Genomic DNA, 22877 nt, shown 5'->3' on the forward strand with positions numbered 1-22877 from the left:
TGCTTTGTCTAATATACCAAAGAAACAAATCAGAAATGTATTTATTACCTTCAACACAGCAATGAATGGCACAAAGTTGACCCTCTGTATTCCATTCTTGAACAAATCTAGAAAATAGGACTAGACCTGTCTAGATCAGTATAGATGAATAGACATGTCTAGATCACTAGAGAGGAATATACCTGTCTAGATCACTAGAGAGGAATAGAACTGGCTAGATCAGTAAAGAGGAATAGACCTGTCTAGATCACTAGAGAGGAATAGACCTGTCTAGATCACAAGATAGGAATAGACCTGTCTAGATCACTAGAGAGGAATAGACCTGTCTAGATCACAAGATAGGAATAGACCTGTCTAGATCACTAGAGAGGAATAGACCTGTCTAGATCACAAGATAGGAATAGACCTGTCTAGATCACAAGAGAGGAATAGACCTGTCTAGATCACAAGAGAGGAATATACCTGTCTAGATCACAAGAGAGGAATATACCTGTCTAGATCACAAGAGAGGAATAGACCTGTCTAGATCACAAGAGAGGAATAGACCTGTCTAGATCACTAGAGAGGAATAGACCTGTCTAGATCACAAGAGAGGAATAGACCTGTCTAGATCACTAGAGAGGAATAGACCTGTCTAGATCACTAGAGAGGAATAGGCCTGGCTAGATCACTAGAGAGGAATATACCTGGTTATATCAGTGTAGATTGTCTTCTATGGATTGTACTGAACCCAGCTCAATAAAGATATTCTACTTACCCTCTGGGGGCCGGTTGGACGTGTCCACTACAACAACCCAATTCCTAAAGAGGTTTCCAAAGACCTGTTTCAGAATCATGGCATCTGGGATATCCGTCACCTGTGAAGTGAAGTGACAACCAATACACTTAGATATTGCTCTATCCTGTGTAGGGCTGTCAAATTATTAAAATAATATAAAATAATAATAATTTAATCAATGGCATGAGTTAATTGCAATTAATTGCAATTTTAGAATTAGCAAAACTTTGCCCCTAAATAAACAATTTTACATTTAAAAAGCAGTGCTTTGAGTTATATGTATTTTATTTCACCTTTATTTAACCAGGTAGGCCAGTTGAGAACAAGTTCTCATTTACAACTGCAACCTGGCCAAGATAAAGCAAAGCAGTGCGACAAAAACAACAACACAGAGTTTTTCATGGGATAAACAACCGTACAGTCAATAACACAATAGAAAAATCTCTATACAGTGTGTACAAATGAAGTAAGGAGGTAAGGCAATAAATAGGCCATAGTGGCGAAGTAATTACAATTTAGCAATTTACACTGGAGTGATACATGTGCAGATGAGGATGTGCAAGTAGAAATACTGGTGTGCAAAAGAGCAGAAAAACTAAAACAAATATGGGGATGAGGTAGGTGGTTGGTTGGATGGGCTATTTACAGATTTTAGTTTTACTTGCAGAGGCCACGGAAGGCATTGAAGCTCGTCTGGAGGCTTGATGATTGGTTGACAAGTTGACAATCAGGTGTGCTTGTCCGGGACTACAAAGCCTGAAGAATTTTGAAAGGAATAACAGGCAAATTTTGCTCAATACAGGTGTGTGAAGCTCTTATGAGACTTACCCAAGAAGACTCACAGCTGTAATCGCTGCCAAAGGTGTTTCTAACATGGATTGACTCAGAGGGATGAATACTTATCTAATCAAGGTATATTAGTGTTTTAATTTTCATTAATATAAAAAAATAAAATACAAATATTTCACATTAGAGTATTTTGTGTAGATCATTGACAACAAATGATAATTAAATCCATTTGAATCCCACTTTATAACAAAGTGTGAAGAAATCCAGGGGGGTGTTGACTTTGTATAAGCGCTGTATTTGATGCTGTCTGGCCAAAAACATTATGGGATGTCATACTATTTTTGGCCAGACAGCATCAGATACAATGGGCTACATATAGAAAAGACAGAGGGGCACTGTTTTGCTTGCTCTGATGCTTTCTTCTGTTAGATAGTTTCAGCCACTTGTGAATTGAAGGAAAGTTGGCGAGTGCACAGTGCACTGATCGGATGCTGGAATTATTTTGGATGAACCTGCGAAGCTAAGGACCTTGGGACTAAACACCTCCCTCTGCAACTGGATCCTGGACTTCCTGACGGGCCACCCCCAGGTGGTAAGGGTAGGCAACAACACGTCTGCCACGCTGATCCTCAACACTGGGGCCCCTCAAGGGTATTTGCTTAGACCCCTCCTGTACTCTCTGTTCACCCACAACTGCATGGCCAAACAACTCCAACACCCTCATTAAGTTTACTGACGACAAAACAGTGGTAGGCCTGATCACCGACAACGATGAGACATCCTATAGGGAGGAGGTCAGAGAACTGGCAGTGTGGTGCCAGGATAACCTCTCCCTCAATGTGAGCAAGACAAAGGAGCTGATTGTGGACTACAAGAAAAGGCGGGCTGAACAGGACCCCATTAACATCGACAAACGATCATGGTCCAAACACACCAAGACAGTCGTAAAGAGGGTACGACAACACCTTTTCCCCCCTCAGGAGACTGAAAATACCTGGCATGGTACCCCAGATCCTCAAAAAGTTCTACACCTGTACCATCGAGAGCATCCTAACTGGTTGCATCACCACCTGGTGTGGTAACTGCTCGGCATCTGACTGTAAGGCGCTAGAGGGTAGCCCGTACCGCCAAGTACTTCACTGGGACCAAGCTTCCTGCCATCCAGGACCTATATAATAGGAGGTGTCAGAGGAAAAGCCATAAAATTGTTAAAGACTCCAGTCACCCAAGCATAGAATGTTTCTCTGCTACCGCACGGCAAGCGGTACCGGAACGCCAAGTCTAGGACCAAAAGGCTCCTTAACAGCTTCTACCCCCAAGCCATAAGACTCCTGAACAATTAATCAAATGGCCACCGGATTATTTACATTGACACCCCCACTCGCTGTTTATTATCTATGCAGTCACTTCACCCCCACCTACATGTACAAATTACCTCGACTAACCTGTACCCCCACACATTGACTCGGTACCGGTACCCACTGTATATAGCCTCGTTGTTTTGTCTTACTTTTTAATAATTTTTTACTTTAGTTTATTTGGTAAATATTTTCTTCTCTCTTTCTTGAACTGCACTGTTGGTTAAGGGCTTGTAAATAAGCATTTCACGGTAAGGACTACACCTGTTGTATTCGGCACAGGTGACAAATAAAGTTTGATTTGAAGGGAACATACTTTTTGAAGTGATTTGTTTCAAAATCTGATGAAAACAGCATGGTTGTGTTCATGGCACATTAAAAGGCAATAAAATGTTACAGTTAAATGACATATCTTTATAGTAAATCCCATAATCCCAAATCCCATTTGTTAAGACATGCCTCTGCCTGACGCCCCTGTACATTATTGAATGTGTTTTGTTAGTCTGCACACCAGTTTCTAAAATCAGTGCATGCATAAAAATCCAATTACCTTGGAAAAAGATGGACGTAGGCTGGTTGCTGTATTTATTTATTTTATTAAACAGTAACATGCAAAACAGAACAGCCAGAGAAATTACACAAAGACATAGAAGAAAACGAAATACAAATCCACATGATATCAAAAACAGACATGTAGCGAATACATTTTTTAGACGTTTGAATGATTCTAAATAGTTTTCCAAATCAGATACAAAAATTAACAGGCTTTTTCTTCATAAAATGATTTGTGTATGAAAAATGTTCCTGATAAAATAAAGAGATTTATAAACATACTGACCCACAAATTGTGGAATCACTGTAGTAAAACCATATGTCAAACTTAGATATTTCAACCGTTGAATGCATTTTGTTTCCAAGATATAGTTTTACATCAGTCCAGAACACCCCACTATGTAAACAATTACAGAATAAGTGTTCAATAGATTCAGTTTCTAGTTGACAAAAACTGCATTCACTGGTAACATAAGGTATATATTTAGAAATCAAGCTATTACACAGACAGAATCTATGGATAATCTTAAAGGAGATCTCCTTTACTTTATTGGTCACCATAAATGTGTGGAATGAGCCAAGCACGGCGCCAGTTTACATCAAACGATGAAGCCCAACAAAATATCGCAGAGGGAATAGACTTCCTGTAGAAAATATCCTTTAATAAAAGATTGTTGAATTTCTTATCTAGTAAACCTACGCCATTCCTCTGGATATCGCTTACAATATATGTTCCAAAATATGCATTATTCTGAAGTAAATATTTTACCCCACAAGGTATAGATTTTATAACAGTGTCATATTCCTTGCTTGAAACCTCAAAGTTGTATCTTTCCATCAATTCTCTCAGCGTAAATAGATTCCCAATAATACTAAGTAAGTGGCTGACAAGGACAATGTTTTTCGAGAACCGAGGCTGGTTGCTGTAACCTCGTAGGGTTTTGTGCATTTTATCCGAGGTCTGAACCACGGCTTTGTGATGCGGGTCCTCTCGCAGCGCCCAGTCCATGTCCAGATTGGTGTAGTGCTCCAGCGGTCCGCTGTACGCTGCGGCGGCATTGCTTACTTCTGCAGCAGGCTGGAGAGCATCTCCATCTGTCGAGTAGCCTGACCAGCAGACAAGATCACGGAATAAACATTAACATCCTGATGCTGTGGTAGTAAGATATATAGCTAGACCCCTGTGGAGGTTTAAAGTTACGTGTTTAGAGGAGCAAAAACTGTTATCCAGTTAACGTTACGAAGTTAGCGAGCAAGCTGTCCAAAGATTGATTTGTCAGCGATTCGTTATCCCCTCGTCTCAAAAAGGTACGTTTGTCAGCACCGCAACAATGTAGCTAGCTATTAATGTCATTATAATAATGGCTGATTTATGTGCTTGTTGCCAGTTAATTAGCTAGCCAGCCTGACTAGACAAGTCCGGAATGGAATGAAGTTTGACAGGTTAAGGTAACTAGTTAACTTTAGCTATGCTAACACGCTACAGTAAACTAGCTGTCAGTTGATACTCATTTGAAACGACACACCAAAATAACAAATTGATACCAAAATAATATTCTCACCTCGTCTGGAAATTTCAGTCATACCGTTACATATCGTTCTCGAGGAATAGGACTGCTCTTTCAATAGAAGTCTAATGATGGGCGACATCTTTGACGACAACATGTACGTCGCCATTTTGGCTTCAAATGCAACTTTATTGAATCAGGCAAAAATGCACAAAATTATCCTTAAGTGAGCCAGGAGAGGGCTGTATTTCTCATTTAATTAAGGACTGCAGTTCACATTATGCTTATTTTTTTCCATGAATAGAGAATAAAGTAGCTTACTAAATATGCACATGTTGTTGCAGTGTTGGTTTATTTGATCTCAATTGGCAATGAATGGCATTGGCAGTAATAGTCTATGGGCCAGACCCGCAAATTCGTGAAGATGCCTCATAGTGATTTTCTTGTAGGTCTATGTCCCTAGTTGGAACATGTGTGATAGCAGTGCAGCAATGGCAGCTTTCTCTGTGCTATCACTCTTTATTTCATCCCTCCATCTCATTCATTTTTCCCATAAGGATTTTACTATGACAAACAATGTCAGTATACAAGTTATTTCCCACATATACCCATTAATCAGATATAATTGCAAAGCTTAGATTAACAGCTATCCATCAGATACAATTTCGGGAATGTTAGGTCAACAGAACTTTTACATTTGACCTCTAGTGTACATATCAGAATAACCTGTATAAATTGCTTTAAAAAGGAAACCCTGATAATGTTAAACTTTGTTTGACAAGTGGTTTTGAAAGTTCATGAAATGTTTCAACTGTGCCTTCAGAAAGTATTCGTACCCATTTACTTATTTTGCCTGTGCCTAGCTCCATTCTGTTTATTTTTATCCTGAAAAACCATATGTCAGTCATAAGTCTCAAAGAGGGTGTTTTGTCTTGCTGGTGCATTCTTCCAAGTCATCAGTACCAGTCTCCCGAGTGGCACAGCAGTCTAAGGCACTACATCTCAGTGTTTGAGGCGTCACTACAGACACCCTTGTTCAAATCCAGGCTGTATCACAACCGGCCGTGATTGGGAGTCCCATAGGGCGGCGCACAATTGGCCCAGCGTCGTCCGGGTTTGGCCGGTGAAGGACGTCACTGTAAATAAGAATTTGTTCTTAACTGACTTGCCTAGTTAAATAAAGGTTAAATAAAAAAATCAGCGATATAGCATTGGGTTAGGCACATATTTGTCATCAATGTGTGTACATTTACAATGGTAATGATATGGTCAATTTTAGGAAATGTTACTTAACATACTATTTATAAGTAGAATGGTTTGCCTTTTGTGTTAGGATTTGTGGGCTTTGACCTTCTTATGTAGGTGTCATAACCAACCATAAAATATTGCAATATACTGTATGTCACAACATATGTGTCATTACAGTGTTATGACAATGCTATGACATGGTTATGACCGTGTTATGACGCTAGGTGTCCAATAAAGTGTTACCAAAAGGGTCAATGCAGATAGTCCTGGTAGCTACAGTATTTGGTTAACTATTTAACTAACTACAGTATTTAGCAGTCTTATGGCTTGGAGGAAGAAGCTGTTCAGGGTTCTGTTGGTTCCAGATTTGGTATATCGGTACTGCTTGCCGTGACTTGGGTGGCTGGAGTCTTTGACAATTTTTAGGGCCTTTCTCTGACACCACCTGGTATAGCGGTCCTGGATGGCAGAGTGCTCGGTCCCAGTGATGAACTGGGCTGTACGCACTACTCTCTGTAGCACTTTGCGGACGGATGCCAAGCAGTTGCTATACCAAGCGGTGCTATACCAAGCGGTGATGCAGCCAGTCAAGATGCTCTCAATGGTGCATGCCAAACTTTTTCAGCCTTCTGAGGGCGAATAGGCATTGTCGTGCCCTCTTCACGACTGTGTTGGTGTGTGTGGACCATGATAGATCCTTAGTGATGTGGACACAGAGGAACTTGAAGCTCTCGACACACTCCACTACAGCTCCGTCGATGTGAATAGTGGCGTGCTCGGCCCTCTCCGTTTCCTGTAGTCCACGATCAGCTCCTTTGTCTTGCTGACGTTGAGGGAGAGGTTGTTATTCTGCCAACACACTACCAGGTCTCTGACCTCTTCCCTATAGGCTGTCTCATCGTCGTCGGTGATCAGGCCTACCACTGTTGTGTCATCTGCAAATTTAATGATGGTGTTGGAGTCGTGCGCGGCCACGCAGTCGTGGGTGAACAGGGAGTACAGGTTGGAGACTAAGCACGCCCTCTGAGGGGCCCCCGTGTCGAGGGTCAGCGTGGTAGATGCGTTGTCACCTACCCTCACCACCTGGGGGCGGCCCGTCAGGAAGTTCAGGATCCAGTTGCAGAGGGAGTTGTTCAGTCACAGGGTCCTTAGCTTAGTGATGATCTTTGAGGGCACTATGGTGTTGAATTCTGAGCTGTAGTCAATGAACTGCATTCTCACATAGGTGTTCTTCTTGTCCAAGTGGGAAAGGGCAGTGTGGAGTACGAATAGGAGTGGGTCCAGGGTGTCTGGGATGATGGTGTTGATGTGAGCCATGACCAGCCTTTCAAAGCATTTCATGGTTACAGATGTGAGTGCTACGTGGCGATAGTCATTTAGACAGGTTACCTTGGAGTTCTTGGGCACAGGGACTATAGTGGTCTGCTTGAAACATGTAGGTATTATAGACTGGATAAGGGAGAGGTTTAAAATGTCAGTGAAGACACTCGCAAGCTGGTCAGCGCATGCTCTGACTACACATCCTGGTAATTTGTCTGGTGAATGTTAACCTGTTTCAAGGTCTTACTCACATCGGCTACAGAGAGCGTGATTACACAGTCGTCCGGAACCACTGGTGCTCTCATGTATGGTTCAGTGTTGCTTGCCTTGAAGTGAGCATAGAAGGCATTTAGCTCATCTGGTGGGCTCGCATCACTGGGTAGCTCGCGGCTGGGTTTCTCTTTGTAAACCGTGCTAGTGCGCATGCCCTGCCATATCTAACGACCGTCAAAGCCGGTGTAGTAGAAGTTGATCTTAGTCCTGTATTGACACTTTGCCTGTTTGATGGTTTGTCAGACGGCGTAGCAGGATTTCTTATAAGCATCCGGATTAGTGTCCCACTCCTTGAAAGCTACAGCTCTAGCCTCTAGCTCAGTGCGGATGTCGCCTGTAATCCGTGGCTTCTGGTTGGGATATGTACAGTGTACGTACGGTCACTGTGGGGACAACGTCGCCAATGCACTTATTAATGAAGCCGGTGACGGATGTGGTAAACTCCTCAATGCCATCGATCGGATGAATCCCGGAACATATTCCAGTCTGTGCTAGTGAAACAGTCCTGTAGCTTAGCATCCACTTCATCGGACCACTTCCATATTGAGCTGGTACTTCCTGTTTGAGTTTTTGCTAATAAGCAGAAATCAGGAGGATAGAGTTATGGTCAGATTTGCCAAATGGAGGGTGAAGGAGAGCTTTGTATGCGTTTCTGTGTGTGGAGTAAAGGTGATTTTTATATACCTCTTATAAGGGCACAAGGCGAGACCTAGATGCAGACACACGAGGCAGATGGATTGAGTCGTTGATATTTATTAACATTCCAAAAAAAGTAGGCAAGAGAATGGTCATGGACAGGAAAAAGGTCAAAACCAGTTCAGAGTCCAGGAGGTACAGAGTGGCAGGCAGAATGGTCAGGCAGGTGGGTATGGACTCCAGAAAATAGGCAAGGGTCAAAACCGGGAGGACTAGCAAAAAGCGACTAGAAGCAGGAATACGGGAAAACATGCTGGTTGTCTTGAAAAACATACCAGACGAACTGGCACAGAGAGACAGGAAAAAGGAATATATACACCAGGGAAAATTAGCGACACCTGGAGGGGGTGGAGACAATCAATAGGACAGATGAAACAGATCAGGGTGTGACACCTCTAGTTGCACACGTGACATGCTGGTAGAAATAAGGTAAGACGGATTTTAGTTTTCCTGAAAAATGTAGTGGGGAAGCTATGTTTTTGGATTGTAAATTTAGTGATAGAAGCACCAAATTGCACACACACAGCTAGAACAGGGTTTTAAAAAGATTTGTATATACAAGGCCAATATGGCCGCCAAACAACTCAATGGATCAATTTCGCATGACCATACCTATATGAAATATAATGGTAGTATGCCCAATAATATCTTAACATGTTCATAGGGATGTAGAATACACAACCAGGTGTGCCAGCTATATTAAGATGTTTCATTATTCACATAATTGTGGTAAGACTGTGCCCAAAACACTGTACAAATCGCTGATTTCTGAAGCCTACCACTCTAGAAATGGACACAAGCAATAGATTGACAATGACTTTAAACACTGTTCTTGGGGTGAAATCACCTCAGTGACTGCATTCTGAAACACATTCACACCACATTCACACCAACACACACTAGTGCTGAGCGATTAACCGGAAAGTAGGTTATTTTTCACTTTTTAAACAACTAATTGACCAATGACGGTTAAATTATTTTAATTAAGGCCTCCGGAGTGCCGCAGCGGTCTAAGGCACTGCATCGGCGTCACTACAGATCCGAGTTCGATCCCGGGCTGTGTCACAGCCGGCCGCTACCGGGAGACCCATGAAGCGGCAGACAATTGGTCCAGCGTCGTCCGGGTTAGGGGAGGGTTTGGGCGGCTGGGATGTCCTTGTCCAATCGCGCTCCAGCGACTCCTTGTGGCGGTCCAGCGCATGCACACTGACTTCGGTCGGCAGCTGTACAGTGTTTCCTCCGACACATTGGTGCAGCTGGCTTCCGGGTTAAGTGTGCAGTGTGTTAAGAAGCAGTATGGCTTGTCGACCTTCGCCTCTCCTGAGTCCGTATGGGAGATGCAGCGATGGGACAAGACTGTAACTACCAATTGTATATCACAAATTGTAAAAAAAAAAAAAAGATATTTTTTTCATATTTTTTTACGTTTGAATTACATTTCATTCTGTGTTTTTCTATGAGCTCAGTGCAGTTTCTCTACAGATAGGCTAAATCAGATCAAGCCCGAACTGTGTGATAGAGTTGTAGTTTTCAACAGGCCAATAGTCTACATAGTTATAGTTAAGTGCAGAAAAAGTGGAAATGAACTACAATGACCGTAATCCATAGTGCACCTACTTGTCTGGTCTGTGTGTTTATTTTATGCCTGCTATGTTAGAGAGAGCGACTGAACAATGCGCGATCAAGAGGGATATAGAGCAGTTGCTTCAAGGTACTGTACATGTATCTCTAACTGAAAATACATCTAAGTGATTGATAATTGGTATTCAGGAGTCATAAAAGTATGCCTTATTTACTTTCAACAACTACTAAAATTGTGATTTTGTCAGACAGCAGCTCTATAGAGATGAGATGATGACTTGGAATGAAATAATAAAGTAATCAAATAAAACAAATCTAATATACATAAGTATACCAAACATTAAGGACACCTTCCTAATATTGAGTTGCACCCCCCCCCTTTCGCCCTCAGAACATCCTCAATTCATCAGGACATGGACTCTACAAAGTGTCAAGCGTTCCACAGGGATGCTGGCCCATGTTGACTCCAATGCTTCCCACAGTTGTGTCAAGTTGGCTGAATGTCCTTTGGGTGGTGGACCAATCTTGATACACATGGGAAACTGTTGAGCGTGAAAAACCCAGCAGCTTTGCAGTTCTTGACACAAACCGGTGTGCCTGGCACCTACTATCATACCCCGTTCAAAGGCACCTAAATATTTTGTCTTGTACATTCACCCTCTGAATGGCACACATACACAATCCATGTCTCAATTGTCTCAAGGCTTAAAAATCCTTCTTTCACCTGTCTCTTCCCCTTCATCTGCACTGACTGAAGAGGATTTAACAAGTGACATCAATAAGTGATCATAGCTTTCACCTGGATTCAACTGGTCAGTCTGTCATGGAAAGATCAGGTGTTCTTAATGTTTTGTACACTCAGTATACACAACAACTGAAATATTTTATTAAAGTAATGTGAATAAAGGATGATTAATAAGTGATAAGCAGTAATGGGCAGTCACTACCATCATGGGACTTTATTCATTATTTTATTCTGTGTTGTTACAGCATTCAACCCACATAATGCATAGTGCATTTAATGTTTAAAAAAAATAATTGAAACCGAACCGACCTCAAAGCACTAATTGCGGGACACCACCACACACACACACACACACACACACACACACACACACACACACACACACACACACCATATCTATGTACACCCTCAACACTTTCAAATGAATTCCTATTGTAATTAGCGTTTGGTTTGAGGGTGTCTTCTATACTAATTATACATCCACCCAGTTTTGGGCCTGAGTATCAAGCAGCAAGACATGGGAGATACAGCCGGCAGGGTGTCACAGGCTTGTTGCCATGACAACAGGAGAATGTTTCCCAGCACTGGCAGACACACACACACACACACACACACACACACACACACACACACACACACACACTATTACAGTGGAATCCGCCTTGCTTGGAGATTCCGCTCTACGGAGCAGTTGAAGACATTTAGAAGCAGGCAAAGACACAGACAGGACAGAGGGTGATTCAATAGGAGAACAACTGAAAAGGAATATACTCTCCAATCCTCATTCATTCTGATGGTGTGTGCATACTGGCTCTGTTTTATCTCCCTTTATTTTCTGTTGTCTTTGTCTGCACAAAGGAAGGATGAAGCATGCTGCATGCTAATGCTATATTTTAACCACTGTAATAATTCAGCATTGCCTGTGTGTCTAGTCTTCTGCGCTCTATGTATGAGACATGCATGTTGATGTTGTTTTCATCAGTAGGCTAGGCTGGCTCTTGAGGCTGCTGCTTTTTTAAGATTATGGTGAGCACTGTCATCATAATGGTAATTCATAGCTGTGTAGCCATGGTGAAGTCAATTCCCCCCCCCCCCCCCCCCCTTCCTCTGCCACTGCTGAATGCATTAGTGTAATGAGGAGTCTGCAGCCAGCCAGCCTGTGTGCCGTGCAGCAGCAGAGACGAGAGGAGCAGAGAGAAAACATACAGCATCTAAAGGCAAGATGGCTTCAACAGCCTGCTGAGGCAGTGTGCAGGGTTTAGAACCTTCTTCTGCTATTCTGGAATCTAACCGGGATCTAAGAAGGGAAGCGCTTGGTTCTCAAGCATTCTAGATCAGAGGAGATCAGGTAATGGAAGCTCTGGGAAACAAGCAGACAGAATGCTGGGGTTCATGCACATTGAGGATAGGATGGACTGGATGGTGGAACTGCCACTGTTTTTTATTATGTGCCATGCAGTCTTCAATTAATATAATTATTTCTCCCTTTGTGTTTCCCTCCTTCCTGTATGTCTCCCTCCAGCTCCAATGAGTGTACCTGCAGCAGCACAGAAAGCAGACAGCAACAGTGAAATGCAGTCGCCTGCAGTGTCTCCCTCCTTCCTCCCCAGCCAGCCAGGAAAGATTCCAGGCAGGAAGAGGGGGAGACCCCCACTACATCGCAAGATGGATTTTCCAACCCGCTACCCTGAATCCCTCCCTCCCCTCAAAGTGCCCAAGAAGAGGGGGAGAAAACCTGGCTTCAAGGTCAGTGTCAGGGATGGGAGGAGAGAGAAAGAAGAGGGGATTGGAGGGGATTGGAGGAGAGAGAAAGGGGAGGGGATGGGAATGGAGGAGAGGGAAAGAGGAGGGGATGGGAGGAGAGAGAAAGAGGAGGGGATGGGAGGAGAGAGAAAGAGGAGGGGATGGGAGGAGAGAGAAAGAGGAGGGGATGGGAGGAGAGGGAAAGAGGAGGGGATGGGAGGAGAGAGAAAGAGGAGGGGATGGGAGGAGAGGGAAAGAGGAGGGGATGGGAGGAGAGGGAAAGAGGAGGGGATGGGAGGAGAGGGAAAGAGGAGGGGATGGGAGGAGAGGGAAAGAGGAGGGGATGGGAGGAGAGGGAAAGAGGAGGGGATGGGAGGAGAGGGAAAGAGGAGGGGATGGGAGAGAGAGGGAAAGAGGGGATGGGAGGAGAGGGGGAGGGGATGGGATGGGAAGTCAGAGAAAGAGGAGGGGATGGGATTGGAGGAGAGGGAAAGGGGATGGGATTGGAGGAGAGGGAAAGGGGATGGGATGGGAAGAGAGAGAAAGAGGGTAGGGGATGGGATTGGAGGAGAGAGAAAGAGGAGGGGATGGGAGGGAAGGAGAGAGAAAGAGGAGGGGATGGGATTGGAGGAGAGGGAAAGGGGATGGGATTGGAGGAGAGGGAAAGAGGGGATGGGATGGGAAGAGAGGTAAAGAGGGGATGGGATGGGAAGTGAGAGAAAGTGGAGGGGATGGGATTGGAGGAGAGGGAAAGGGGATGGAATTGGAGGAGAGGGAAAGGGGATGGGATTGGAGGAGAGGGAAAGGCGATGGGATTGGAGGAGAGGGAAAGGGGAGGGGATGGGATTGGAGGAGAGGGAAAGGAGAGGGGATGGGATTGGAGGAGAGGGAAAGGAGAGGGGATGGGATTGGAGGAGAGGGAAAGGAGAGGGGATGGGATTGGAGGAGAGGGAAAGGAGAGGGGCCAATGGGGATGCAGGATGTTAACAAAATGCTTATGATGATGTAGCTTGACAGACCTAACTTCATTTAGATTTAGTGGGAGTAATATATAACATGAGGTAGCCTTTGTTTGTTTAATTGAACACTGTTTTAATTGATATTCTGATTGGCCCTGTATATGCCTAGCAAAATGAAATGCTTGGTAAATATTTCAATACGAAGAGGAGAGGTTATTTTATTTACAAGTTTCTGTGTAAAAATATCAATGTATAGATTTCTGTTGAGTGTTTACTAATGCCAATTGAGAACCGTTATCTTTTAGTCTATTGTTGCTATCTCAGACTGTATGGCATGGCGCTTGCAACAAGAATGTTGTGGGTTCGATTCCCGGGGGCCACCGATATGTAAAAATGTATGCACGCGTGACTATCAGTCGCTTTGGACAAACGCGTATGCTAAATTGCATGTATTATTTACAATTAGATACTGAGATCCAACCCCCTGTCTTCCTGCAGCTGAAGCCCAGGATGGTGCTGAATCCCCTGGCCATCTCTCCTCCCAGCAGCACCCCAGAACCAGACATGAGCTCCATCCCCCAGGATGCTGCTACCATCCCCCACTCTGCCACACCCCAGGTGCTCACAGGTAACTATACCCACCCCGCCACACCCCAGGTGCTCACAGTTAACTATACCCACTCTGCCAGGCTCCAGGTGCTCACAGTTAACTATACCCACTCCGCCATGCTCCAGGTGCTCACAGTTAACTATACCCACTCCGCCAGGCTCCAGGTGCTCACAGTTAACTATACCCACTCCGCCAGGCTCCAGGTGCTCACAGTTAACTATACCCACTCCGCCAGGCTCCAGGTGCTCACAGTTAACTATACCCACTCCGCCAGGCTCCAGGTGCTCACAGTTAACTATACCCACTCTGCCAGGCTCCAGGTGCTCACAGTTAACTATACCCACTCTGCCAGGCTCCAGGTGCTCACAGTTAACTATACCCCACTCCGTCAGGCTCCAGGTGCTCACAGTTAACTATACCCACTCCGCCAGGCTCCAGGTGCTCACAGTTAACTATAACCCACTCCGCCAGGCTCCAGGTGCTCACAGTTAACTATACCCACCCCGCCAGGCCCCAGGTGCTCACAGGTAGGCCCCACCCCTACTCTGCCACGCCCCTGGGCCCTCATTTTTCAACCGTGCGTACATTTCGTACAAATTTCTGGCGTATGTGGAGATTCTAGATTCGCATGCACAACAAATTATTGGGATTTATCAAACGGTCGCACGCAACATATAAACATGTTTTCATTGATAAATCAGAGCCATACTATATTTGTATTACAACCCCGCCTGGAAAACGCTCTCCATTCACCTTTTATGGTAACAAAAACACCCTGGAAATGTTGGAACTGGGTGATGACAGTTTCTAAAAGAAAGCACAATAGCTAATTTTATCACATTTCTATACAGGTGTGGGCAGAATGTTTTCATCTTTTGCAGTGACCTTTTTCAAACTAAGAATGCATGTCGCCAATAGCGAGTGCCAAACACTGGCCTCACATTCTGGATGATTGACTGACTGTTCAAACAATAGAAAAAGAAATGCTACAGCCCACACTTCTTTGTCAATAGATGATTGTGTTTATATCTCCTGTCTTGGTATAGTCTCTGAGATGAAATAGACAATGATGTTGCGCTCCTACGAAGGCGCTATGTGACCTTCTTACCGTTAGGCTACGTTTTAATGTTTTTCCTTGCAACGCTTTATTATAATTCCCTTGTGTCAAACACTCAAAACAACAGTATTGACTTGTAATACAATTCTTCAACCACTAGAAGTTGTGAGTACGCATGGTCTGACATATGCACACTTTCCTGTCAAATTCTAATTTGATAAATACCAACCTTTGCGGGAAAAGTGGTGCACGCAAGGTTGTCTTCTTTGTGCTTAGGCACATCTGATAAACAAGGCCCTAGGCTCACAGAGTTTGCCTCATTTTCCAATGTCTCCCTCCATAATGCTTTGTCTGGTGAAACATCTTGGGTGTTATGAAAAGTCATGTTGGTAATCACATTTCAAATGTAATTTGTATTCTGTTAGTTATAAGCATACTGTACTCGTTAATTTAAGGAAAGCAACGTCACCAAAGTAGCCGACCTAAATATCTTTGTCTCCTCTGTCCCTCCTGCTGTGTGTCCTGCAGTGTGTAACTACGTACATCATCAAGCAGGTGGACATGGTTACTAACCCTCGCTCGTACATCATCAAGCAGGTGGACATGGTTACTAACCCTCGCTCGTACATCATCAAGTAAGCGAACATGGTTACTAACCCTCGCTCGTACATCATCAAGTAAGCGAACATGGTTACTAACCCTCGCTCGTACATCATCAAGCAGGTGGACATGGTTACTAACCCTCGCTCGTACATCATCAAGTAAGCGAACATGGTTACTAACCCTCGCTCGTACATCATCAAGTAAGCGAACATGGTTACTAACCCTCGCTCGTACATCATCAAGTAAGCGAACATGGTTACTAACCCTCGCTCGTACATCATCAAGCAGGTGGACATGGTTACTAACCCTCGCTCGTACATCTTCAAGTAAGCGAACATGGTTACTAACCCTCGCTCGTACATCATCAAGCAGGTGGACATGGTTACTAACCCTCGCTCGTACATCATCAAGTAAGCGAACATGGTTACTAACCCTCGCTCGTACATAATCAAGTAAGCGAACATGGTTACTAACCCTCGCTCGTACATCATCAAGTAAGCGAACATGGTTACTAACCCTCGCTCGTACATCATCAATTAAGCGAACATGGTTACTAACCCTCGCTCGTACATCATCAAGTAAGAGAACATGGTTACTAACCCTCGCTCGTACATCATCAAGTAAGCGAACATGGTTACTAACCCTCGCTCGTACATCATCAAGTAAGCGAACATGGTTACTAACCCTCGCTCGTACAGCATCAAGTAAGCGAACATGGTTACTAACCCTCGTTCGTACATCATCAAGTAAGCGAACATGGTTACTAACCCTTGCTCGTACATCATCAAGTAAGCGAACATGGTTACTAACCCTCGCTCGTACATCATCAAGTAAGCGAACATGGTTACTAACCCTCGCTCTCTCCACTCTTGTGTATCCTGCAGTGTGTATCTACATCAACAAGCATGTCAACATGGGCCCTAACCTGGACAGGAAGAAGCTGCAGCAGCTCCCAGATCATTTTGGGCCTGACAGGCCCTCGGTGGTGCTGCAGCAGGCCGTCCAGGGATGCATCGACAGCGCCTTCCAGCAGAAAGCTGTGTTCACTCTCCTCACACAGGGCTACGGAGGGGAGAAAATATCAGGTATAACTAGGGCCGTGTGCCTTGGTTAATCATGTCACGACCTGGATTTTAACCTTTTATGTTAAGCCTTTTCCAGAAATGAGAATTAGACCAAAAATGAAAGCATTTCTCTGAGAATGGTGCTGGACCATCTGACATACAAATAAAAAGGGACAGTTGGATGAAAAAGCTTTGAATAAAGGTTAGAAAATGACATGATTAACCATAACACAGGCCACTAGGAAAATACCACAGACCCACCTATTGTACAGTGTCACTGAGATTTTGGTTTTATATTTATACATTTTATTCGTAGCAACTGGCCTGAGGGAAATGATAGAAATTGACATACACTGATTAGATAATCTAGTAACCATGAGAACATCTGAGAACATCCGGATCTGTTACCCCGGGGTTATTGGCCATTTCCATCTTTGAATGTCAGTGGATGAAATGCATTGGTTGTAACTGTTGCTTTGAGACATGGCTGTAGAGATGTGTCCCCTAGAGCAAAGTTAACTGCAACAAGATTTACTGCAATGGGAAATTCAAATATATTCCGGCGTTGCGTCCCAAATAGCACCCTATTCACAGAGCAACACTTCAAATCAAATGTTATTAGTCACAAGAGACAAATACAACAGGTGTAGACCTTACAGTGAAATGCTTACTTACAAGCCCTTAACCAACAATGCAGTTTCAAAAAATACAGATAAGAATAAGAGATAAAAGTAACAAGTAATTGAAGAGCAGCAGTAAAACAACAATAGCAAGACTATATACAGGGGGGTACCAGTACAGAGTCAATGTGGAGACTATATACAGGGGATACCAGTACAGAGTCAATGTGGAGACTATATACAGGGGGTACCGGTACAGAGTCAATGTGGAGACTATATACAGGGGGGTACCGGTACAGAGTCAATGTGGAGACTATATACAGGGGGGTACCGGTACAGAGTCAATGTGGAGACTATATACAGGGGGGGTACCGGTACAGAGTCAATGTGGAGACTATATACAGGGGGGTACCGGTACAGAGTCAATGTGGAGACTATATACAGGGGGGTACCGGTACAGAGTCAATGTGGAGACTATATACAGGGGGGTACCGGTACAGAGTCAATGTGGAGACTATATACAGGGGGGTACCGGTACAGAGTCAATGTGGAGACTATATACAGGGGGGTACCGGTACAGAGTCAATGTGGAGACTATATACAGGGGGGTACCGGTACAGAGTCAATGTGGAGACTATATACAGGGGGGTACCGGTACAGAGTCAATGTGGAGACTATATACAGGGGGGTACCGGTAAAGAGTCAATGTGGAGACTATATGCAGGGGGGTACCGGTACAGAGTCAATGTGGAGACTATATACAGGGGGGTACCGGTACAGAGTCAATGTGGAGACTATATACAGGGGGGTACCGGTACAGAGTCAATGTGGAGACTATATACAGGGGGGTACCGGTACAGAGTCAATGTGGAGACTATATACAGGGGGGTACCGGTACAGAGTCAATGTGGAGACTGTATACAGGGGGGTACCGGTACAGAGTCAATGTGCGTTGGCACTGGTTAGTTGAAGTAGTATGTACATGTAGGTAGAGTTATTGAAGTGACTATGCATAGATGCCATTGGCTCTGGAATAGGGTCCCATCTGGGACGCAACCCAAGGGGTTAATCAAGTGTTCCTTTGTGTTCCAGCCACTTTCGATGGGAAGCAGCACCTTCTGAGTCTTCCTGTGGTCAACAGCATGGGCTACGTTCTACGCTTTCTCAAGAAGCTCTGTCGCAGCTTGCACTGTGAAAACCTCTTCAGCGACCAACCAATCCCCCAGCATAATAATGCCTCCTACCAATCAGAGGGTAATGCACTGTCTTGTATTCAATTTAATTCAAAATGCTTTCTTTATCCCACAAGGGAAATGGTGTAGGCAGAGGTCCAGATATGATGCATTAAACGTTTAAGCAATAAGGCCCAAGGTGGTGTGGTATATTAGCCATATACCAGAAACCCCCGAGGTGCCTTATTGCTATTATAAACTGGTTACCAACATAATTAGACCAGTAAAAATGAATGTTTTGTGATACCCGTTGGTATACGGTCTGATATACCACGGCTTTCAGCCAGTCAGTATTCAGGGCTCGAACCACCAGGTTTATAATACTTTTTAGAACAATCCTGTGCCTTAACAGGTGCTTTTGAAGATATCGCCCCTCAGACATTTTGTGGGCTCAGTTCCTCAAATATTGTGCTATATGGCGTCAGATTGCACATGAAAGCACAGAATTACATTTTGTCAAATACACATCAATTGGTGTTTTACTTGTGTAATCCCTGGTAATCCTAATCCATTATCCAAATCCCTGTATTCCAACCTAAACAAATGAGACCTCTATGCCAGAACACTACCTAGAACATTCTCTTGTACCTAAACAAGAGCACCAGGGAAACCCTACACTCAATTCTCCAAACAGTGCTTGTTTCTTCCGATTGGACCATAAAAGCACAGAAGGACATTTCATAGACATCTTTAAAGGCTTCAGCTTCTATCGAACGTTATTCAAAGTATTGCCAATATGTTTTACTTATGTAATCTCTTTCCATTCATATCACAGCTGAAACCTCCATGCCAGAGGAGTATCTTCTGGACCCGTCAGACAAACGCTACTCAATGGACCCAGGTGACTCCGCCTTCAGTGCCATAAGCTCCTCCTACTCATCCAAACCATCCTATGGGTTCCGCTCCTCGCAGCAGTTCCCCAACGGCTCCTCCCCCTTGGGCATGTGTAGACAGACGTCCAGCCCTAACACCTTCCTGGAAGGCAACAGGATAGGTAAGAGATAGGAGAGTGGAGACTAGGCTTGCAAAATTCTGGTAACTTTCCCAAAATGTCCAGGTTTTCCGGAATATTCCCTCCCGATTCCGGGAATCTTCCAACCGGGATTTCTGGAAAACCTGGGGATTTGGGGAAAATGTGTTTCTTGCTATAATCACAATGCCCTAACCAGGTAAAATAGACCAGCATAGAAATCCTTCTTGACCTCTTTCTCTTTTCTCATGCAGCGTACAATCCATCTCAGGACTCCCAGGAGTCCAAGCCGCCCCCCAGTAAGGACCCTTCCACCTGGAGTGTAGAGGATGTGGTGTGGTTCATCAGAGACGCCGACCCGCAGTCCCTGGGCCCTCACGCGGACGTCTTCAGGAAGCATGTAGGCTACCCCTGGGCTCACTCATAATAAATATTTCCTTGATACCTCGTATCCTCTCTCTACGAACCTTCTCAAAACGCCTTGGAGGAGAAGGTCCTTGGGGAGGGACCTCGGACCTTCTCTTCCAATCCAGTTGAGGATGAGACAAGGATGTGAGGAATCACTGAAAGACAAATTGAGATTGAGGCCTGGATCTGCAACAGTTGGGGGAAACCCCTTTTCTTTTTCAGTTGTTATGTTTCATGTGATGTTTTAATTTGAGTGGTTGGATTATATCTGGATGTGATGTTTTGTGAAATACTTACCAGGATTGGGGTCACTCCCAGTTCAGTAAACAACCCTGATACATGTGTCCACTTTACTTTTAGTGGAGATTTAATATAACCTGAGCTTCTGTTTCTATCCCACAGGAGATAGACGGCAATGCGCTGTTACTTCTAAAGAGTGACATGATGATGAAGTACCTAGGACTGAAGCTGGGGCCAGCCCTGAAGCTCTGCTATCACATCGACAAACTAAAACAAAACAAGTTCTGAATCTGAACATTTTTTCACGTCATCAATCTGTGGGACCCAACTTTGTGGATGCGTTCCAAATGGTACCCATAACCCACTCGTTTTGACCGTAGCCCTATTGGCCCTGGTTAAAACTAGTACAATATATAGGGAATAGGGTGCCATTTGAGATGCTATATTTTACTGATTATTTTTGCATTTTCATATATCATGTATCTAAAGAAAAGAATGTGATATGTGATCGTGACAGAATACGTTTTTGGATATTCTAGTTTTTCTGTTGAAGCAAGGTTTTGGTTTATACAGATGACAAAATATGCAAATTGTGGAATGCATAACTGATACACTGGTTGACAATACCTGGGAGAGGGATACAGCTGTCCTATAAATGAGCTTATTAAGGCACCCAGGCGCCCTGGTAAAACATACCAAGTCACGTTTATGATCTGTTGAGAAGGGGGAATTATTTTAGATAAACTGTTATTTATACTTGGTCTCAAATCTGCGGTATAACTTTGTTTTAATGGATATAAAAAAGGGGGGTCTCCACAAATGTGGGTTGAAGCTGTTGATGAAGTTCTTAACACATCAATGCATGTCATTAAAAACAGGAAGCTACAGTGATGTTAAACATTACTATACTTGGTTTTGTTATTTACACGAAATAATGTAAACTAAAATGGTTTTGCATATTGTTTTACATATTGTTTTACATATTGTTTTGATAAAATTGCCAAAAAGATCATGTTTGTGCTACAACACATAACAACGAGACATTTCTATAGTTTAATAAAATAATGATCTCCAGACTCTTTAAACATTTTTTTAAACTTTATTTTACCTTTATTTAACTAGGCAAGTCAGTTAAGAATAAATTCTTATTTTCAATGACTGCCTAGGAACAGTGGGTTAACTGCCTTGTTTAGGGGCAGAACGACAGATTTTTACCTTGTTAGCTCGGGGATTCGATCTTGCCTCCTCACAACATATTTACTATGGACATTTTTTACTACATATCATTATCGAAACAGAGTTGGAGAGCAATGGATGAGAACACTCACTGCATAACTTCAATTGACCTACAGTATTGGGTTATTAGGCCATATAGCATTGCTTGTGTACGCCAGTTTGGCAGTATGTGTACTTTTTAGTAACCTGTGTACGTCAATGCTGCTGTATACAATTACATGTAATTCATACCAAGTCAAATCAACCTGGGACTAGGTCTTTTATTTTGAAAATAATATTGGAAAGATCTATACTGTAAATCAGAGAATAACCACTGTATGGATTAATTAATTTGTACTGGTGCTAAAGAAGTTCTCAATGTATTGAATATCTCATGTTTGCTTTTGTGTTGTGAGACTTAAATGGAAATCAATCAATGTGTGTATTTAACCTGGCTGTGTATCCTATCTAAGTAATAAAATTAAGAAAATATTAAGGAAACAAGGTGTGGTCTGTCAAGCATCTTTCTTGTTGATATCAAGCATCTTTCAGAATGAAATCAAGCATCTTTCTTGTTGATATCAAGCGTCTTTCTTGTTGATATCAAGCATCTTTCAGAATGAAATCAAGCTTGGGACTCATGTGAAAATAATAATGAAATGTTACCAAATGTGACACAATCACGTGTCAATTCAGATAGTTATGTTTTGTCCTGATGCAGAATAATGTATTAGCCTACAGGCTTATTTCAGTAGATTTGAATTAGTTAAACAGTATGGCCTGTCCTTTGTTTGGCTCATGGTCTATCCTTTCAGTCATGTTTGCTTTGGGATTGACCTTTCTAGGTTAGGCTATATGCAGAAACAGGTGCACGTAGACTAGGCCTTACTGCAGTAGGCTTTGCAGTTGCATGTACATTTCAATCTGAATGAATATAACTGTTCGAATTGAATTATTTATTGTATATCCCATTTGAAGCATAGCCTTTCAACAAAACAGCATGCAATCCACCAGGTAAAATAAATGTTTAGTTAACCCACGATGTGTTTATTGACTGGTTTTGGTCACCCCATTCTTAATTTATCCATAAACTTATCCAATAATATCATTGTTTGTGCTGAAAGGGAACAATACTTTTAAGTCATAGACAAGCCTATACTTATTTTATCGATGCAAATGTATAAAATCAAGCAATGGAGCAATGCACGGAGCAGGGGCAACAGACGCCGTATGTCTAGAGTCGCATAACCACCAACGACGAGACGAGCGTGGGATCGGTCCCTATACTGCCGCTGCTGCCTGCCTCAT

The 22877-nt window shown here is 43.3% G+C and overlaps 1 protein-coding gene and 1 long non-coding RNA gene across 5 annotated transcripts; one reads left to right on the top strand and one right to left on the bottom strand.

The window, feature by feature from the left end:
- Positions 1–3489: 3489 nt before the first annotated feature.
- LOC106611343 (uncharacterized) lies at positions 3490–5170 on the bottom strand. Its single transcript, XR_001330092.2, has 2 exons — positions 5040–5170; positions 3490–4584 (listed from the first exon to the last, which is right to left on the bottom strand). It is a non-coding gene; the product is annotated as an uncharacterized lncRNA (long non-coding RNA).
- Positions 4509–22073, top strand: LOC106611342 (sex comb on midleg-like protein 4). Of its 4 annotated transcripts, none has more exons than XM_014211477.2 (9): positions 4532–4785; positions 11978–12196; positions 12371–12594; positions 14049–14178; positions 16705–16905; positions 18597–18758; positions 19512–19730; positions 19961–20106; positions 20517–22073. In XM_014211477.2, exons 3-9 carry the CDS (start codon positions 12376–12378, stop codon positions 20640–20642), a joined length of 1203 nt encoding a protein of 400 aa, XP_014066952.1. In that variant the 5' UTR covers positions 4532–4785; positions 11978–12196; positions 12371–12375; the 3' UTR covers positions 20643–22073. The 4 variants fall into 4 exon arrangements, with proteins under 4 accessions (XP_014066953.1, XP_014066952.1, XP_014066954.1 ...); XM_014211475.2 differs by lacking the exon at positions 4532–4785 and adding an exon at positions 11483–11644; XM_014211478.2 differs by lacking the exon at positions 11978–12196 and having other exon boundaries at positions 4509–4785.
- The last annotated feature ends 804 nt before the right edge of the window (positions 22074–22877 follow it).

Source organism: Salmo salar, chromosome ssa09 (assembly GCF_905237065.1).
Source record: "Salmo salar chromosome ssa09, Ssal_v3.1, whole genome shotgun sequence".
Classification (NCBI taxonomy): Eukaryota; Metazoa; Chordata; class Actinopteri; order Salmoniformes; family Salmonidae; genus Salmo; species Salmo salar.

Coding starts and splice junctions, on each gene's coding strand:
- LOC106611342 (XM_014211478.2), top strand. CDS start 12,376: ATGAGTGTACCTGCAGCAGCACAGAAAGCAGACAGCAACAGTGAAATG. Junction 19,731..19,960: donor CCTGGAAGGCAACAGGATAG/GTAAGAGATAGG, acceptor TTTCTCATGCAG/CGTACAATCCATCTCAGGAC. Junction 20,107..20,516: donor CGGACGTCTTCAGGAAGCAT/GTAGGCTACCCC, acceptor TCTATCCCACAG/GAGATAGACGGCAATGCGCT.